Raw genomic sequence first — 17,504 nt, 5'->3', positions numbered from 1 at the left:
GGGTCCGCTTTTCTTTCACATTCTTTCCTCTCGCTTTTGCCATAGAGACGAGACGGGCGCCTTGTCCGGTGATGAAGCGTCCCGCGGCCACAGCAGCATCAGCGGTGGCGCCAAGCGATCTGATTCTCCCAACTCCTTCCTGGATCAAGAGTCCCGGCGGCGAGAAGATGAGGAGCCAGTTTACTGCACCACTCCGACATATGGTAGCGACTTGGTTGTCCACTTGACTGTGAACACTTCCGATCCATTCCCGAGTGATGGAAGTGACAAGGATCTCATTGTGGATGGCTGCTTGCAGGCAGGCTCAGGCCTATCTCCATGCCAGTGGAGTGCAGCTGGGGGGGCGACTACGAAGACCCCGCCAAGCTTAACCGTGAAAGCCGCAGAGGTGAGCATGTTTGTGTGCGTGCCTAAGGTCCCCACCTCGGCATAATGAGGAGATGAGGGGTTTTGGAGATAAACGCAGCTCTGGGTGCTCTCTAATTCTCCCTGAGATTAGCATAAAGCACGCCATGGCAAGAGGAAGGAAGATAGTTGGCACAAAGGCTGAGAAAATGAAAGACTGAATAGGAGAAATAATACAATCCAAAGACTATTCTTCCTGTCCACCTGAATCCTCACGCAGTTGCCATGGCAACGCTGACAGCAGCTCTTGTCAGCGTTTCACTTCTTTTGGTTGCCCGCTGGCTGCCTAGCAACCAGGCCAGGGCAGGGAGGGATACTGGAGGTATCAGTAATGACGCCCCAACATCCTCTCTGGCGACATGGGGGAATTATGCACAAATTAGCTCGTTGACGTATTGTCCTTGTATCCACACAGTCATAGTATCGGGTCGCATTTTGATTTTGTGTTGACTTTGCTGCAAGTTTTAATTACGGATAAAAAAAAATGGATTCCTGATGCTTCTCAAACGGGATTGGATGGTTGCTTTCACAGAGGCGTCGCTGATGCGCTACGTGGGCCTGCCTGGCGCCGACCAGCGACTGGGCTCGGAGGACTACGCGTCCCACACGGCCCGCCCTGGCAAGCGGTCCAATGACACGGCCAGGCGTGCCAAAAGGCGGAGCCACCACAGCCAAAGCCCCTCCCACTATGTCCTCCAGGCAAATCAAAGAGAGTCGCCACCGAGAGACCCCGCCTCCATTTATCACGTAAGCCACCTCCATGTTTCGAGACTGCAAGGGTTCAAAGAAACAAATAAGCCCCGGCCGTCTTGCGGTCGCAAAGCACGACCTTGGTGAATGCTGATGCGCCACGTTCATCCGCAGACGGCTCGCTTGGCCGCCACTGATCTTATACATCTTGACAGTATGTCTTGGAAAATTGTTTGCGTGCCCGTGTTGCCTTGTGCGCGTCGGGTGCTGCTGCTGTGATGGCAGATGGCATGTCAGTAGGCGTATGCGGGCCCCTTGTCATGAGTCTTTGGCGAGTGGCGGCCCGTGAATGGCGCCGGTATTTGCTGTGACGCTGTGACGTCGGCGCTGTTAACGTTCTCCCACAGGGAACTGTGGGGAGGTTGGCTTTTAGTGTCAACGGCAACATGTTTCGCTTGATAAAGTTCTCACACTTCCGTCCATCGGAGCGACGTCCTCCTGTGCCCCTCCTCCTTTTATTCCTGATCTATGTTTAGAAGATCTGCAAATGAATTCCCCTCCTGTGTGCCCTCCGCCTGCTCTCCTTGCTCCTCAACCATCCATCATCTTTACTGCCCGAGAAGCTGTGCAGTCAGAAAGGTCACAGATCATCAACATCCTTCCTGACTCTCTTCTTCTTCTCTGCTTCCCTTGTCAGACGTACCAGCAGGCCTCTTCGATGCAGACAAAGACTCGGAAGAAGAATAAAGGTAAGGTTCATTCCAAACCTGTGAAAAGCTGCTGCTTTTAGGGTGCGTCCGGTTAAAAGGAACTCATGTTTTTTTTATTGTCTTGCTGGCCATGGTAGGCATGATCTTTTTTTTTTCCCAAGCCAAAGCAGACGATACTGATAACAGATTAATATCAAAGATAAAATATCCAAGTGCCCTCCCAGCATACTTTGGCCTCCCACATGTGAGTTGTTTGTTTACACGTCCTCCCACTTCAATTAAATGGAGTATATTTTTGCTCTCACTTATATCAGTTTATTTGCCTCATTGCGTGAGACTATAAACATGTTTTTTTTTTTTGTTTGTGTGTCCCGCCGGCCTTTGGTTTGTGTCACCATCTGCTGTGACGAGAAAGCTTTAGCTCCATCTGCATGTTTCAGCACAGATCTGTGTCAACAAAATGAGACAGAAAAAGCTTTGAAATAAATAATAGTTGGAATGAAATGGCCAAATCCCCCTCTTAAGTGGGTAATGAAATATTGCTCACTTTTTGCCAAGCTCTTCTTTCTGCTGTGCAGAACATGAATAAAATCAAATGTAGCTTCTCCCTTAACACTTACCTACCAGCCACAACATTAGGTACGCCCACACGTACAACATTAGCGGTATTGTGCAATGACAATAAAGAAAGTCTGTCTATTATGCGGTGTGTTGGTACACCACTGCAATGGAAATAATGAACCTCTATTTTCTATACTGCTTATCCTGCAATAATAAACATATTAAATGTAATTGAAATGGACCATTATTATGTTTGTAAAGGCTTTAGTGGCCTGTGAGAGTACAGTAGCCTATATAAACTAATTGCAGTCTCATTATTTTTGCTAGTATTGAGCTATATTGTGTTCCTGTAAAATAAATAGAATATTGGATCTCGGTTGCCTGCAGGCTCTAACAAGGAGTCCGCTGTGAAAAATGATTCTGGACTGTTCCAGGCTGCAGAAAAGCCTTTTTTAAACACATTTGAGCTTACTGCATTGGCGAGAGTGAGCAGCTGCCAGGTTGTATTTTGGTTTGATGCTCATGTAAGTTTTCTCATCGTTCCAGGACGCAGTTTGGCCGCCCTGAGTCGCAGGCGCGTGTCCTGCAAGGCGCTGGGCCGAGGCGACTGCGAGGGCTGGCTGTGGCGGAAGAGAGACGCCAAGGGTTACTTTTCTCATAAATGGAAGAAGTACTGGTTTGTTCTGAAGGACAACTGCTTGTACTGGTACATCAACGAGGAGGTAGAGAACCACGGGGCTTTGTACTCACCCTTCACGTATAAATAGGCGCTAGCTGCCGCTTAATGGGAACAGTGCAGGTTGTTTTAAAAAGCGCTCAAAGGCACTGTCGTCAAACCTTTTATTCCAATATGACACATGGGACTTGCTCTGGAAAGTCTGCAGCAAGTTTAGAACAGTGACGTAAAAACGGGACGTGTTTTGGGTGTGGGTTTTGCTGTATTGCTCTCATTAGCTAAACTTTTTTGTGTGCAGGACGAGAAAGCAGAGGGCTTTGTCAGTCTTCCGGAGTTTAAAATTGATCGCGCCAGTGAATGCCGCAAGAAGTAGTAAGTGCGCACAACTGTTTGCAAGTTGGTGAAAAAGCACGTGTGTTTCAATGTGTGTACTGTGATCTCCAGTGCTTTCAAAGCGTGCCACCCCAAGGTCAAGAGCTTCTTTTTTGCAGCAGATGGAGTGGACGACATGAACAGGTACCCTCCAAAACCCCTGGTGTGTGTGTGTGTGTGTGTGTGTGTGTGTGTGTGTGTTCTAAATGTCCTTCCGTTCATGGCCTGTCAGGTGGCTGAGTCGACTGAACATGGCCGCTGTGGGCTACGCAGAGCGAGAGAGGATACGCCAGGAGCAAGGTGAGATTTCAGCAGTTTGTAGATTTATTTATTTCAAAAAGACAGGGACAGTGCCTATTAATCATCAATCACTTTATAGAAGTATGCAAGATTATAGCCAGTGGCTGATTTCCAGCTCAACCTCCTGAGGGTAGGGTGATGTTAGCTACATTAACAATAACATTTGCAGAAGGACAACAGGCATAAAACTGTGTGCACTTGCCATGGGTAAGAGTCGATGACTGAGTGCTGAAGTGTAGAACTGCAGTTATCAGAACAGCCACTAGATGGCAGACAGTGAAACACAGCAATTATGAACGTCCTTCACTTTAACATTAGATTGCTGTGACTGCAGATTATTATTCAATACAGTATGTGAGGCAGTGTTAAAAATACTTGCAAATACTGTGAAACAAAGTCAACAGTATGGTAAAATGTACAGTACTCCATCTGACAGTATGTGCGTGGGTTTCCCTGCAGATTACTGGAGCGAGAGCGAGCATGAGGATGACGCCACCTCCAGCCCCAAACAGGACAGCCCGCCACCTCCATATGATACCTACCCACGGCCCCCATCGGTGAGTCACAAGCGCGCGCGCGCGCACACACACACACACACACACACACACACACACACACACGAGAACATACGGTGCTGCAGAGTAGGCAAAAATATGCTCTTCTGCAACCCACGCGTACATTTTAAACTTGGCTCGTTTAACCTGCTGGGAGGGGTAGAGCTAAATTGGGTTTTCATCAATTGATAAAGTTCCACTAATTAAGTTTTGAAGTACAATCGTCTCTCGTTTATAGCGGTTACTGTGATATTGGGGCGACTGCACCAAACAAATCTCTTTTTAGATGAGTGCTTACCTGGAAGGACGAACGACACGACTGTCTTCCACCGAGACATCCCGTTCACGCTCTTCCCAGGAAGACTTTCTCTGCGGCGAGCCGTCTGGGGCGGTGGCGGCGGCTGAGCCGCAGTACCACCCCGGCCCTATGGGGGGCGACACCACACACAGCGGCAGAAGGTCGGGTGCGGGCAGCAGCAGCGACGTGCCGTACCGGTGTGACCCAGTGGAGGTGTGTAGGGTGGAGGGGGGCAACAGGGAATGCTGATTAGATTAGCTTGATGTTGGGGTGCTTACCTAAGGGCGCACAAAGTCTCAATTATTTTCTGTTCAATTCAGACACAATGCCACAATATAGCACAAGAGAATTTATGACAATTATGTGACGCCTTTGAAGCTGACGTGTCAAATTTGCGCACATGAAAAAGGGATGTGTCCTAATTTGCCATAATTATACACATTTTGCTCATTAGTCATACATTGTGATGTTTTTGATGCCGCGGCGCCCTCAGGAGAAAGTTTACATTTTTAGCTGGACTGCTGTCAGGGCTTATTTAGTTATTAATTTTGTTAGATGCCAACAGCAGAAATAGTATAAACGCAACAGATATCAGGATGTCTAGCCTGACTGCATTTATCTCCGTGATGTATGCTGGCATTTGCGGCCTGGAGGTCGGTTGTCACATTTAAGATGTTGCTTGTTCCCCATAGTACCGTTCCAGTCCTGCAGGGGGCAGCAGTGACACCGGGTCCCCTGGCCGGTCGTCCTCATCTCAGAGACGCTCCTGGCAGGACTTGATCGAAACGCCGCTGACGGAAGCCGGACTGCACTACCTACAAACGGGACCACTGGGTAACATCGACAGCTCCTCTTTACTCATATGTAGGGATGAGGAATGATGACACATTTTTAGCAAATTACTTTTTATATGAATTAATCATCATTTGCAATTTTGTGTGAAATGTACTGTATTTTATGAACAAAAAGTTCCTCCGTCTGCCATCATCAGAGCTTCACATGTTAATCATTTTAACAATGAAATTCATATGCTGTTGGTGTTAATCCACTGTGATCCTGTAGGTGGCAGTCATGTGCATTACACATGACTAAAGGAGACGTTTGTTTCCACAATATAATCATTGATGACCAAAGAAATCTTAGACCTGCTATTTTTGTCAACGTAAATCTGAAATCTGTTTAACAGAGGATGCGGTCTTCATGGAGCCCAGTCCGGCTGGCTCGACGTCCATGATGGCCGGGGCCGTTTACACACTCCCCGCTCCGAGGAACGTACCGTTGCCCATAGCGATGCAGAGGCTCATTCCTATGGCAACCCAAGGAGGGAAACCCCGCAGCTTCACGCTGCCACGCGACAGCAACCTACACATGCTGCTGGCGCCGCCCGCCAAAGCCGAGCAGCAAACGCACAGCAGTGAGTGCAGCACACATGAACGCCAGCGTGGGTGGATGCATGTTTGCTGAAAGCATCGTCAGTAACCACAGCAACCGTTCAGTCATGCAGCACAACTTTTTTTTTTTAATGACTGCAGGTGGCAGTGAGGGGGCGTCCCTCGGCGATCTGTTTCGTGCGTGCGAACAAGGCGGCGTGTGTCCCCTCGGCCGGGAATCAGAGGCCAGAGGTCAGTCGGAGTTCAGGCAGTCCTTCCTGCGGCGGACCGCCGACCCGCAGCTTAATGAGCATCTCAACCGCCTCCGCATTCTCAACTCCACGCTGAAGGTTGGTGCATGTGCCGCCGCACACGAGCATCCACTTGGACATGAACACAACCCCCAACATTTCAGGCCCTTGGATTTCGTACTTCAAATGTGGGATTTGGCCATTCATTCAGCTTTTTGCACCCACTACGTGTATGTGCTACCTTATCTTGCACCGTCCTTGTCTGAAGTGTGTCTCCTGGTGCAGCCGTTTGTGCGTTCATGCTGTGTGAGCTGTGCTCGTGTTAGCGCGCCACGTGCCTCCGAGCTCTTCTGTTCTGTTGTTGATGCTTCCTGTCCTCAGGCAGGGACCGCTGGCGGTTGAAGGGGCGGCTTTTCTTCTGAGCTTTTTGCACGGATTTGTGGCTTTGGCTGCTCTTGTGTCACGGTGCAGGTCGGATTAAGGAGCTTCCGTGTTTGTCTCCTGTCTGGTGTCTTTTTTTTAATAAAGGGAATACGCTGACTTTGAGGAGGTGAGGGAGAATCGGCTCCCTTGCTGACGTCTTCAAAAAGTCTGCGGTGTTGTGGTTTTAGGTTGGATTTTAGTGTAAGCTCTCGTTGCTGTGGAAACAACAAAGACATTGAAGCAAACAGCAGTGTGAGAAGCATCTCTGTGTAACCTTGTCAACTACAAAAAAAAAAAAATTCAGTGCCAGAGAACTGAAGGAGCAGACTTTATTTCCTTTGGGATCTTAGAATTACCTTTGGGATTGATGAAAAATCCTATCTCAAGTGACAATGCTATGCCTAAAGCTGTTGCGTATGCAAAAACAAAAGTTATAAGTGAATAATATATAATATTCAATTCCAGACCGAGCTCATCATTCCCACATTAATTGATTACTCAAAAAAATCCTCATACAAATGTCTGCAATCTGAATTTCTTTGTAATGTCCACACAAACAAAGCATACAAACATGATTTCTTATAAATAATATAATCTAGTTATAAGACGGCCTTTGCCTAATTTTTTTGGAGCAATGGTTTAGTTTTGCGTAATTTGCTGCATAAAGCATAAATATCCTAATGTGCCGTATTCCTTTAAACATGGACTCATTGCAAATTACTCATCACATCCAACTTTTCGTAGTTTTTGCGTAATTTTTTCACAAACAAAGCAGGAAGTTAGAATCTACCAAGAGCCTTGTATACCCCTGTAGTCTTTGTCTTGCTTTCCGTGTGTCTGCATTTTTTTTTTTATTTGGAGCGGATTTAAGCGAAAGAAATCAATAAAAATACACAAAGTGACTCCGCCCTCCTGTGTTTGTGCGCTCTCATAGGACAGAGAGGGGGAGCTAGCGCTGATTGACAGGCTCTTGGCCCACCCCCAGCTGTCGTCTGCAGAGTTCCAGGAGTGGAAGCGAGCTTATCACGAGCTCTTCTCTCTGCCGCCAGGCGAGGACGACGAGTCCGAGTCCGAGCCGCCCTTGACGCCCTCGCTCTCCCACACGCACTCCTACATTGAGACCCACGTCTGACACACACACACACACACACACACACACACACGCAGAGGTAGTGATGGAGGTCGTGATGGACAGTGTACTGTAGAGTCGTCCCAGGGATGATTGACAGGACTTAAATGTCATCTTTTTACGCACATGTTGAGGACATTTTGAACATCTCTTATCACCTGTGGTATGCTGCGTTCATGTCGCGTGTTGCTGCCATCGTGGAATGAAGCAGTCAGGTTCTCGAATATTCCCTCAAAAGTTGTAAAGGAGGTTATATTTGTATTTTTGCCAGATGAATGTCTCAGGGCTCTTGAAAATATTATACAGTGGATCCCCGCTGTTTGCTAGCAAGACTCCTGTCAGTCATTTTGACGGCCGTGAAATAAAGTCTAGGTGTTGCTGCTGCGGCTCCACTGTACGCAACACAGGCTTGCTCCTCCCCCTCAAAACCGTTCTGCTGGCTTGATTTTGGATCAACATTTCTAATCGGTGACTTTCCTCCAAACGTCCCATAAATCTCAAATAAGTGCAAGGTAGCACATCGGTTCCCATCATGCCTCGTGTTTGCGTTGATTGCATCGTGAGTGAGATCGTGATTTGAGTTGATGACCCCTTTTGTGTTTGCTAAGCTACTATCAGCAGATAAAAGTGCACTTCCTTTTAAAGCAGGTTCAAGTTTCCTTCTGGCCACTCAAGCTGTCACAGTATGTTATTCTTCTACTTGTACCTAATCACTTGGCACTTACCGATGATTAAGGTTAAATAAGATGGGCCGTTTCAGGGGAGAGAGAAGGCACAAATGGGCTGCTTTTCTCCTCAAAGAAAAACAATGTTTTGATTAAAAATCCCAAATCTACGGGGATCCACTGTATTATGAAAAAAGAAAGCATCCAGAACCTTTAGTGTGAGCGTACACAAGCACAAAGCCACACTATCAACCAATCCCACAACAATTAATCACACAATGCTGATGCTCTCTCCATGCTGCCATTGCTTGTCTTTGTTGTAAATAAGCACAGTTGTATTTATTTATTTATTCTGAGTATATTTTGTGTTTTTAAAGCTCCAGATGCATTGTATGTCTTGGCTGACTATTAGCTTGTTTTTTTTAAGGAGTGTTTTATGCGCAAGCTATGAATTCAATTTAAAAGCAGTATTTGTCTGTTGGACCAAGCGGATGGATCAATAAAGTTTGGTTGTTTGGAGGTAGATGGTTTTGTGTTCATGGATGATTGCTGAAACCCCGCTTCCCATTAAGTCAGAGCCACGCCCCCTTGCCGCCATGCTTGGATTTACTGTCTATATGTATGCATGGCTGATACGAAATGTGAAAGTAATGGCGACTACCAAAATGAATGTTTATTTCCAGCTGCAGCAATCCTGACCTTGTTGTGATGTTTTTCCCTCTGCAGCTTTGTCAGATAAGCTAAAAATCCACAACACAGCAGATTCCACGCTGAAGTTTAATCAATAATGGCTGCTAAATGCATGTTTTCTTCTACGCCTTGGAGGAAATATTCAGCCTGTGTATCCTCTTTCACCCTCCTGACCTTTCTCCTCTGCTTGACAACCCGGCTTATCCTGCTAAACTTTCTCACCTTGTCCTGAAACATCTCTCGGCTCGGCTTTCCTGCTTAAGCTGGGGGAACCTCGTAGGATTTTAGACACTTGAGTAAACAGCAATGGCAAAGTCACAGCAAACAACTGTAGCGTTGGCATTGTAGGGCGGCGCTAGTCCACTCCAGTCCTGTAGGGGACATAATTCATTTTTTTGTCTATATTTTTAACATCTGGAGTGCTTTGTGTCTTTTGTGCATTGATTTCTTCCAAAAATGCATTACTCGAATCATGCTAAAAACACTCTTAATTTGCACAATGTATGCTCAGCTTTGTCTCCCATGTGTTAGAAGTGTGAGGTAATTAGCTTAGTTCAACTAGCCAGCTGCTAATAATGGCGTAGTGGAGCAAATGTGCATTCAATGGCATTGGACTCAGTTTCACCCAAATTTGGACGCATTTTAGTCGGGCATCGGAAGTAAGGTACACTCGGTTCCCGTGAGGGGTCTTGGCAGCTGAGCAATCTCCCTCCATTGGTCTTTCTTTGTGTCGTACTCCAGCACGCTGGTCACCACCACCTCCCGCGCGTTGCTCCATTTCGTCCCACCGAACACCACCAGACTCCCGCTTGGCGTCGCCGCCATCCCGTAGTTGAAAGTGGCGGAGAGGAGCGGCCTGAGACGTGTCCAGTGATCGGCTCGTGGATCGTAGCGCTCGATGTCGCAGAAGGGCTCGTACATTCCCAGGAGGGCGTAGATGTAACCGTGGGCGGTCGCCAATCGGTGGGAGAACCTGCCAATGGACATGGGCGCCCTCGCCTTCCAGGCTCTTCCCATTCCGTCCCAGCGCAGAACTTCCTTGCTGCTTTGGCTCTGTCCCGGGATCATGACCACGCCGCTGTTGCTCGAGAGACCACCTGACACGTAGATGCTGTGGTCCAGCACGGCGCAAGCATGGCCGTGGAGCGGGCCGGGCAAGGGCGCACCCCTCCTCCACGCCCCTGCCGCCATGTCATAGAACTCAACAGAAGCCAGCGTGGTGGATACGTTGGAATCTGCGTTTTGCCCCCCGATGGCGTAGATGGCGTCCTCCAGGGCGCAGCAGGCGAACTTGGCCCGACTCTGCAGCATGGACTCCTCCTGTTGCCAGCAGTCGAAGCGGGGGTCGTACCGCCACACTTGATTGGACGTTTCCACGGTGACCGGCTTCCCGTCCGCCTCGCTCACCACCTCACCGCCGACCACGAAGAGGAAGCCCCCCAAGGAACACACGCAGTGGTTCCTCAGCCTCGCTGGCAGACAGGAAGTCAGAGATGCAAACGTCCTGGTTTTCATATTGAACATCAGCACCTGCTGCTCGGGTCGGTCCGGGCTGGATCCTCCACCGACGAGCAGCATGCGATCCGGCGCTGCTCGGAGTGTGGACTGTTTGTTCTGCCTGATGGGACCGGCCGAACCTGTTCTGTGGTACTCCTGCGCCCGGGTCACCTGACTTCTTATCAGAGGCGTGGCCATGGCTCTGTGGACGTGGACAAGGTGTGCTAGGTCGGAAGGAGCGACCAATCCGAAGCGCAGACGACTTAGCAGGAGGTTGGATTGCAGCAGTGGGAGGGGCCCGTTCTCATTCAGCCAATCCAAAGCCACTTTGACGAGCTCCACTTCCTTGACTGCAGGGATTTCATCGGCATCCAGCACCGCCATGAGCGAATGGACGTTCAATCCGAGGAGGTCATCTCTTCTTTCCCGCAGCAGCTTGGCCATCTCCATGGCGATGGTAAAGTTGGCGGCGTCCAGCACATCAGGAAGCGCATGATGCTCCGCTAGGTTAGCGTAGCTGCAGCAGTTTTCAGCACTGAGCCCATCGGTCATGTAGCGCTCGCATATGGTCACGGCCGTGTCCACTTGCAGGTACCTCGCCGCCTCCAGAACGTCAGGGAGTGTGCTCGGTGACACCCTGAGCCAACCGGAGTACAGGAAGTCCAAAATGGCGTCTAAACCCTCGGCCGTCAGCGCCGGGAGCCTTATAGACGGTGCTGATCTCTCTGCCGTGGAGTCCCCGAACAGCGCCCAGAAATAATCACTGGAGCTGGCCAGAAGGGCCCGGTGGCAGGGGAAGGAGGCGTCGTCCGTTTCCAGCACCACGTCGCACATCTTCCTGTCCGAGCGAAGCTGCTGGAAGCGCCCGAGCAGCTCGGTTCTGTGGGACGAGCTGTAAAGGAGGGAGTAGCTATCCATCCAGGTTGCCGGAGGGGACCTACTGCCCGCACTCTATGGTTGCAGAACACACCGACAACCTCCCGTCAATGTGCTCTTTCGTTTTTGTCCGCTGCCCTTTGGTCTGCGCTGGGGTGGGAGTATCACCCAAATACCACACACACACACACACACAGAGGCAGGTCTGGCATGGTTTAGCCTCTATCCCAGTGGATGAACTCATTGGTAAATACAGCTGCCTGTCTGAGTCCAAGGGCTCCGTCGCCAAGGCACCTATCTAGGCCCTCATCGCCATGGCGACAGGAATAGGAACACTGACAAAACTCAAACATCAAGCACATCAATCTTTTTTTTTTTTTGACAAGATGAGGCCTTGAGTGTCAGGACAAGGAGCTGGATCAGGATGCTAAGCTTGTGTGCTTATTTTGGTGCGGGGATAGAGTCACTTTATCAGGTTGCAGCGTGTTTACCGTCTGTCTGGTATCATGTCCTGCTACCGAATGCCGTGTGCTACTGTTCGTCTGATGCGCACAATACCCGTCAGCATGCGCGCCATTGTGTTCTGTTGTGGGCTCATCAGCTATTATTTACGTTTTGTGGTGATTCGTGATTCAAAATAGATGCACCCCTGCAGACTGGAAGTGCTCGTGCTCACTTTGGAGTGTTTTTTTTTTTTGTATTTTGTATAAGAGTTGCACTGGAACGCAACAAAAACAAGCATCACGCCTCTTTGCAACGCCTTCTTCGCTCTCACACAAAGTCAGATTGTCCCGTGTGGATGTTATCATGGCACCCTGGCCTGATGGAGGCTAAACTTAGCTACAGCTGCTCTGCATTTCTTTCTCTCCTTCTCTGTGTGCGCGTGCCGCATGTGACGTGATGATAGAGATAAGGGAGGTCATTAAAACATGATGGACAATGTAATCACATCTTATTCTGTAGAAGTAGTCAGTGTGCAGCTTGTATAGTAGCATAGATGTACTATAGATGTAGTACAGCTACTATTGTCTAAATTGTTGGCAACACAAGTACTGGATGTATGAAGGTCCATGTTCCACAACTTACACTCCTCCACCTTCCTTCCTTCCTGCTTGAGGATGCTGAATGGGGTTCAGGTGTGGAGGAGACCCAGCATTTGATCATCTTGGATGTGATGAAGAAAACTCTTATTCCAATGAGGGAAAAAAGTCTGTTTCACAGGAATAAACCCGAATATTATGAGGAACAATCACATCATTTTAGTTGAATAGAGTTGAGATATTATCATAAGATACAAAATAAAGAAAAAGGGAACTGGGGAAAAAGTCATAATATCAAAATAAGGAGATTAATTTTGAAGAAAGTGGAAATGAAAACTGAGAAGAAAGACAAGGAGTGAAGTTGATAGGAATAATATGCTTTTTCCCAAAGCTGAGATGAAGTATATCTCTAACATCTTAGCATCTACACATCTTTCACTTTTCAGCATGTGGACCTCTCTGGGAAAGGCTTGGAGACCCCTGCTGGAGGCAGATTAATTTAAAGGCCATAAAAAGACGTGAAAATATCAGAACCAAGTTCCTTTATTGTTCCTGCGGATGCCACTTTCATCGAAAACACACAATAAGACAAAAAAAAAAAAAAACCCAAACCAGTACAAGACATGAACCATAAAAGAATGTTAGATACTAAAACGTCTCTTTGCCGTTGATGATGGCGGTGGTGGACTTCATAGACATCAGATTGCTGCGTTTTGTACCAATGATTTGATTTATTCTAGAGATGTTTGACAATTCGTAGGTGTTGAGCATGTCACACAAAGCTGCTGATGTTGCCAAACACCATCTCCATAGCAGCAGGCCAGTCTGTACTGTCCTGCTCGCCGCCTGGACGCTGGTCCTAAAAGACAAACGCAAGGCATCATCTGACCCGCAAGAAACCATGATGATAATACCTAATTGTAATCAACGCTGTGAGAGAGGTACTAATGTTATTCATGTATTCATTGTGCCCATCACGGTGTTGTGCAACCGTTGCTGCATCATCCCGAGAAGCATATCTAATATTTCTCTGACCTTATTTAGTGACATGAGAGGGTCAAAACACACACACACGTCTCTTATATGTGACACACACACATTTAGGGGGTATAAATAGAGCCTGACTCAGCCCCGCCGGCCCACAAGCACAAGGTGTGCCAGGTTGTGCGGACTCTGGCGCCTTCCTGTGGCCACAAAAGGGACTGCAACCACTTCAAACTAACCCAACAGGCAAAATGTACATCATAATTGAAGTATTTCCGTTCAATTTACATGTAAATCAACAAAAATAGCATTTTTATTGGCATTGTCACCTTGCCCAACAGCACAGGTGCTAGTCCTTGGTGACCCATCGTAGCTCGCTCTTGACGTTCTGCAGCTCCGAGAGGTCCACGGCCGGCCCCGGCAGCTTGACGGCGCCCGACAGCATCTTTTTGTCCTCCGGCGTGTGCGCCGCCTCCCCGGGCTGCTCAGCCGGCGGCGAGGGAGCCTACGGGATGTGGCGGCATTAAAAACATAATTGGTTCTCTAACACTGGTGCGTGTGCCACAGGTGGCGCACAGGATTATGCAAAAACTACTCGAGCAATTTTTACAGTCGATGGGATGATCTGGATAAAGAGATGGATCCAGGAATTGTTTACCTTGTCTTGGACATTTGACGTCATTTACCTCATGTGTGTCTCCCGTCTCCTCTCTCCTCCTCACAGGATGTCCCGCCCCTGGACGCAGAGCTCCCATCGGGATGTTCAGATTAGCCTGAAGGACGGCGAGACGACTCAATGAGAAACTTGAGGTGTGTGTGTGTGTGTGTTCTTTTGACTCGAGCCGCAACTCCCTCCTGTCTTGCCCCTAAAAGGAGCTTAAAGTCCCACTGGGGCAAATCCACAAGTTGGTGTACAGAGAAAACGTGTGCGGGCTGCCTCAAAGAGGATTCCATTTGCAGCATGTTTGCCGCTAACAATCACCGCCTAACATTCCAAAGATGAAAAGGAATAATGCAGCTTATATTGACGCCATGAAATGTTTATAGAGTCCTGGGTGTCCATGCTGTTGGAAAAGTGTAGTAGGTTGCTATTGGGGACAATGTCAAGCAGCTTTAATAAGGTTTTTATCATAAAATGATCTTAAGGTGTTATTGTGTTTCTTTGGCTAAGCCAGGGGTGTCCAAACCATTTTTATATACACTATAGTGGATCTCACGCATTTATGATGCTGCATTCACAGCCCCACAAATTTGTGGATTTTTGGCCAAACAAATATATTTATTTGGCCAAAAAGCAGCTGCTTTTATGTTTTTTCAGTTGGTAATCATATATAAATATGTGATGTTTATGTCTTTATTGATCATGGCTTTTTTTTTTTTGGTAAGGGTTGAGATTTAGCACTTTGTTCGGCGGTCCTTGAAGGCACCATAGGCCATGTGTCATGTTTAAAGACCAAAACTTCTGTATTGTTACACACGGACACCCCTGAGCTCGGCCTTATAGTATTTCTATAAATGAACTTCTGTGTTTAATAAGGAAATGATGTATTTAAAGACGTTACAGTATGTGTACTATTTGGCATGTGTGTGTTTTGTTTTTGTTTTTTTTCATTCTGATGACATTATTGTGACTCTGTTCTTGTGTTGGAGAGACAAAAGATGCCTGACTCATGGTTAGACGAGCAAACGAGCACAAGGAGGAGCGAGAGAGGCGAGAAGCCATGGCAACGCATCCGAACTTGAGTACACAAGCCGCCATACAGTATATACAGCACATACGGTATACTTAATGACTCTGCCTCGCTGCAACGCTGCAACGCTGCACCACAACTCCAGCCTCTTTGCTCTACATGCACAGTGTCAAAAAGTGTACTTGCCTTCACCAATAAATACTTAAACGTGCACAAGCGGACTGTTTGTTTTCTATGCAAACACCTAGTCATCTTGTTAGCATGTTAGCTTTGCAGAAACAAAAAAAAAACAAATCAGAAGGTGGCACTGTGCGGGTTTATATTTTAATGAGCTGCCCCTATGGCTCGTGTCCAAGAACGCTTTGGAGTACTTGCTAGTATAAAGTACATGTACAGCTATCCTCAGAGTTATTAGTGGCCAATGACTTCTGGGCGCCCTGGAAGACGTTTTACTTGATGGCAGCCATGTTTTTCATTTGACACACATGTGCTTGTCAGTCCCTTTTAAATTTGCGTACCAAATTTCGTGGTGGTTCGGCAACCCACAAAGTTACAGTGGGTTGTTTGTAGAGCGGTGTGTGAGAAATTTCAAGTCATGACCACTGTGTGGTTTTAATAATGGACAAACTAATAGCACGGGTAATACAGTAGGGGTGCAGGTTTTTAAACGTTTTCACCTGTTTGTGTGCGGCGGTTCAGGAGTAAAAAAGTGCTAATGCTAACATTTGATCTAATCTGCCTAGCAACAAGTAGCCAAAAAGGAAATATGGTGATGCTGATACGTTTTCTGCACCTGCTAGCATATTAAGCTGCTTATTACAACGTTTTACCCTTCCTTAAACACACTTCCACACACTGAAAGCACCAAACGTGTTTTGCTTTGTTTGTTTTACCTGCAGGGCCTTGACGTTGGACGAGGGTTTGGACATAATCTCCACTTGACCTGCAGAGAACACAGACATTCAGCATCCATGTGTGTGTGTTTGTCGTCATGTCACAATGGTGCAGCCCGGGGATAGCATTTCCGTTGCTTAGCGACCGTCGCGGAGAATGGCAGGTAGAGTGTGCATCATTGATGGGGGGGGGGGGGCACAATAAAAGAGCTCAGGTTCAGAGTCCCCTCTCTAATCATGTGGGATTCCTTTACAGAGACGAGAAAAAGCAGCTTTTTTTAACACAGACAGATTGGATCACAATTAGTTCATTCATCAACCAGACTAGACCAGTGGTCCTCAACGGGTGGGTCGGGGCCCATACGCTGGTCACGGATCCACTGTGGGTGGGCCATAGTTTATTTTGACCTAAATTTAGCAATATTTTAGTCAACTTTCTTTGTGAAATATCTGATTTAGTGGTACTATTTTTCATTTATGGATTATTTGAATGCATGGTGATGTCATGACTTCAATAAAAGTGTAAAAACTATAATTAAAAATGAAGGAATTAAATCTAAAAATGAGAATGACCTAAAAGTGTAAAAAAAAATTTTTTTAATATAAATAAAAATCATGACACAATGAAATGTAAAACTTGGAATTACAAATTTAAGTGTAAAACATAATAGATATAAAATGACTTCAATAAATAAAGTTTAAAAAATATCTAAATAAAATAATGAAGGTGTTAAATAAATATAAAAATGTAAAATGACTTCCATAAAAGTGCATTGCAACTTAATGCCCATTGGAAAATGTTGGACCCGGGTTGAGACCATTTGGGAACACCTGGACTAGAGGACTTTTTGGACATGTCTTTGTTTCAGGGGCAAAGTGAGTGTCCGTTTCCAGCCACTTCCTATCAGCGCTGGTCGTGTAATCGTAGAAGTTTGTGTGGCCTATTTAAGCTTATCTACGGTCGGTTTGTGGGGGGGCGCTCGCTCCCTGGCTCGGTTGGTTTCCAGGGTGCCGCTTGTGCACAACAATAACACACTGGCCCGCCCTTGATGTGACAAAACACACACACACGTGAGATCATGCATTGTAGAAAGAACTACATGACCACACTATCCCTTTCACCTTTACCGACATTCAAGCTGCCTTGCAGAACATGAGATATTAAACACCTTAAATTCCAGACTAAACACGGCGAAAGGAAGCTTATTTAGATCTGAAGCTACGTTACAAAACCTCCTGATGCTTGTCAGGAGCTTTCCAGTCAATCAGCATGATAACGCTCAACTACAGGCAACTTACCTGCTGGTGATGATACAAAACTCCTATTGACGGATGGCTGACTTTACACACGCCTCCTCGCATTAGCTCCCTACTCCTCTCAACTCCCCATCTCCTCACTTCTCTCTCTCCACGCCTCCTCTCTCTTCCC

General features: G+C 47.1%; 3 protein-coding genes across 5 annotated transcripts in view; 1 reads left to right on the top strand and 2 right to left on the bottom strand.

The window, feature by feature from the left end:
• LOC131109224 (connector enhancer of kinase suppressor of ras 2-like) overlaps positions 1–15,805 on the top strand; it is a 26,197-nt gene extending 10,392 nt beyond the window's left edge. Inside the window, exons 11-25 of one of the 3 annotated variants that reach the window (XM_058060968.1) lie at positions 46–203; positions 299–388; positions 938–1,152; positions 1,793–1,844; positions 2,913–3,088; positions 3,341–3,414; positions 3,487–3,558; positions 3,647–3,714; positions 4,174–4,271; positions 4,555–4,779; positions 5,259–5,400; positions 5,753–5,980; positions 6,099–6,286; positions 14,216–14,301; positions 15,144–15,805. In XM_058060968.1, coding sequence (XP_057916951.1) covers positions 46–203; positions 299–388; positions 938–1,152; positions 1,793–1,844; positions 2,913–3,088; positions 3,341–3,414; positions 3,487–3,558; positions 3,647–3,714; positions 4,174–4,271; positions 4,555–4,779; positions 5,259–5,400; positions 5,753–5,980; positions 6,099–6,286; positions 14,216–14,263 — 1,834 coding nt within the window. In that variant the 3' untranslated portion in view covers positions 14,264–14,301; positions 15,144–15,805. Of the gene's footprint in view, positions 1–45; positions 204–298; positions 389–937; positions 1,153–1,792; positions 1,845–2,912; positions 3,089–3,340; positions 3,415–3,486; positions 3,559–3,646; positions 3,715–4,173; positions 4,272–4,554; positions 4,780–5,258; positions 5,401–5,752; positions 5,981–6,098; positions 6,287–7,544; positions 8,920–14,215 lie in introns of those variants that run through there. The other 2 variants (XM_058060967.1, XM_058060966.1) reach the window with 2 other exon arrangements.
• Positions 8,025–11,509, bottom strand: LOC131109226 (kelch-like protein 34). Its single transcript, XM_058060970.1, has one exon. It carries the CDS (start codon positions 11,507–11,509, stop codon positions 9,737–9,739), a length of 1,773 nt encoding a protein of 590 aa, XP_057916953.1. The 3' UTR covers positions 8,025–9,736.
• LOC131109229 (small muscular protein-like) lies at positions 13,063–17,504 on the bottom strand. The gene is made up of 5 exons (XM_058060974.1): positions 17,375–17,504; positions 16,076–16,125; positions 14,178–14,264; positions 13,821–13,996; positions 13,063–13,366 (listed from the first exon to the last, which is right to left on the bottom strand). The coding sequence occupies exons 2-4, from the start codon at positions 16,109–16,111 to the stop codon at positions 13,841–13,843; spliced, it is 279 nt and encodes a 92-aa protein (XP_057916957.1). The 5' UTR covers positions 16,112–16,125; positions 17,375–17,504; the 3' UTR covers positions 13,063–13,366; positions 13,821–13,840.

This window comes from Doryrhamphus excisus, chromosome 21, assembly GCF_030265055.1.
Source record: "Doryrhamphus excisus isolate RoL2022-K1 chromosome 21, RoL_Dexc_1.0, whole genome shotgun sequence".
In the NCBI taxonomy this organism is placed as follows: domain Eukaryota; kingdom Metazoa; phylum Chordata; class Actinopteri; order Syngnathiformes; family Syngnathidae; genus Doryrhamphus; species Doryrhamphus excisus.
Note: the sequence above shows the minus strand (reverse complement) of the source record. Positions and strands in the feature narration are given on the sequence as shown.

Bases quoted from the DNA above. Each gene is read 5' to 3' on its own strand.
- LOC131109226 (XM_058060970.1), bottom strand. From the start codon at position 11,509: ATGGATAGCTACTCCCTCCTTTACAGCTCGTCCCACAGAACCGAGCTG.
- LOC131109229 (XM_058060974.1), bottom strand. From the start codon at position 16,111: ATGTCCAAACCCTCGTCCAACGTCAAGGCCCTGCAG. The intron at 14,265-16,075 runs GTAAAACAAACA...GCCGTCCTTCAG, and splicing joins CCAACGTCAAGGCCCTGCAG to GCTAATCTGAACATCCCGAT. The intron at 13,997-14,177 runs GTAAATGACGTC...CACATCCCGTAG, and splicing joins AGACGGGAGACACACATGAG to GCTCCCTCGCCGCCGGCTGA.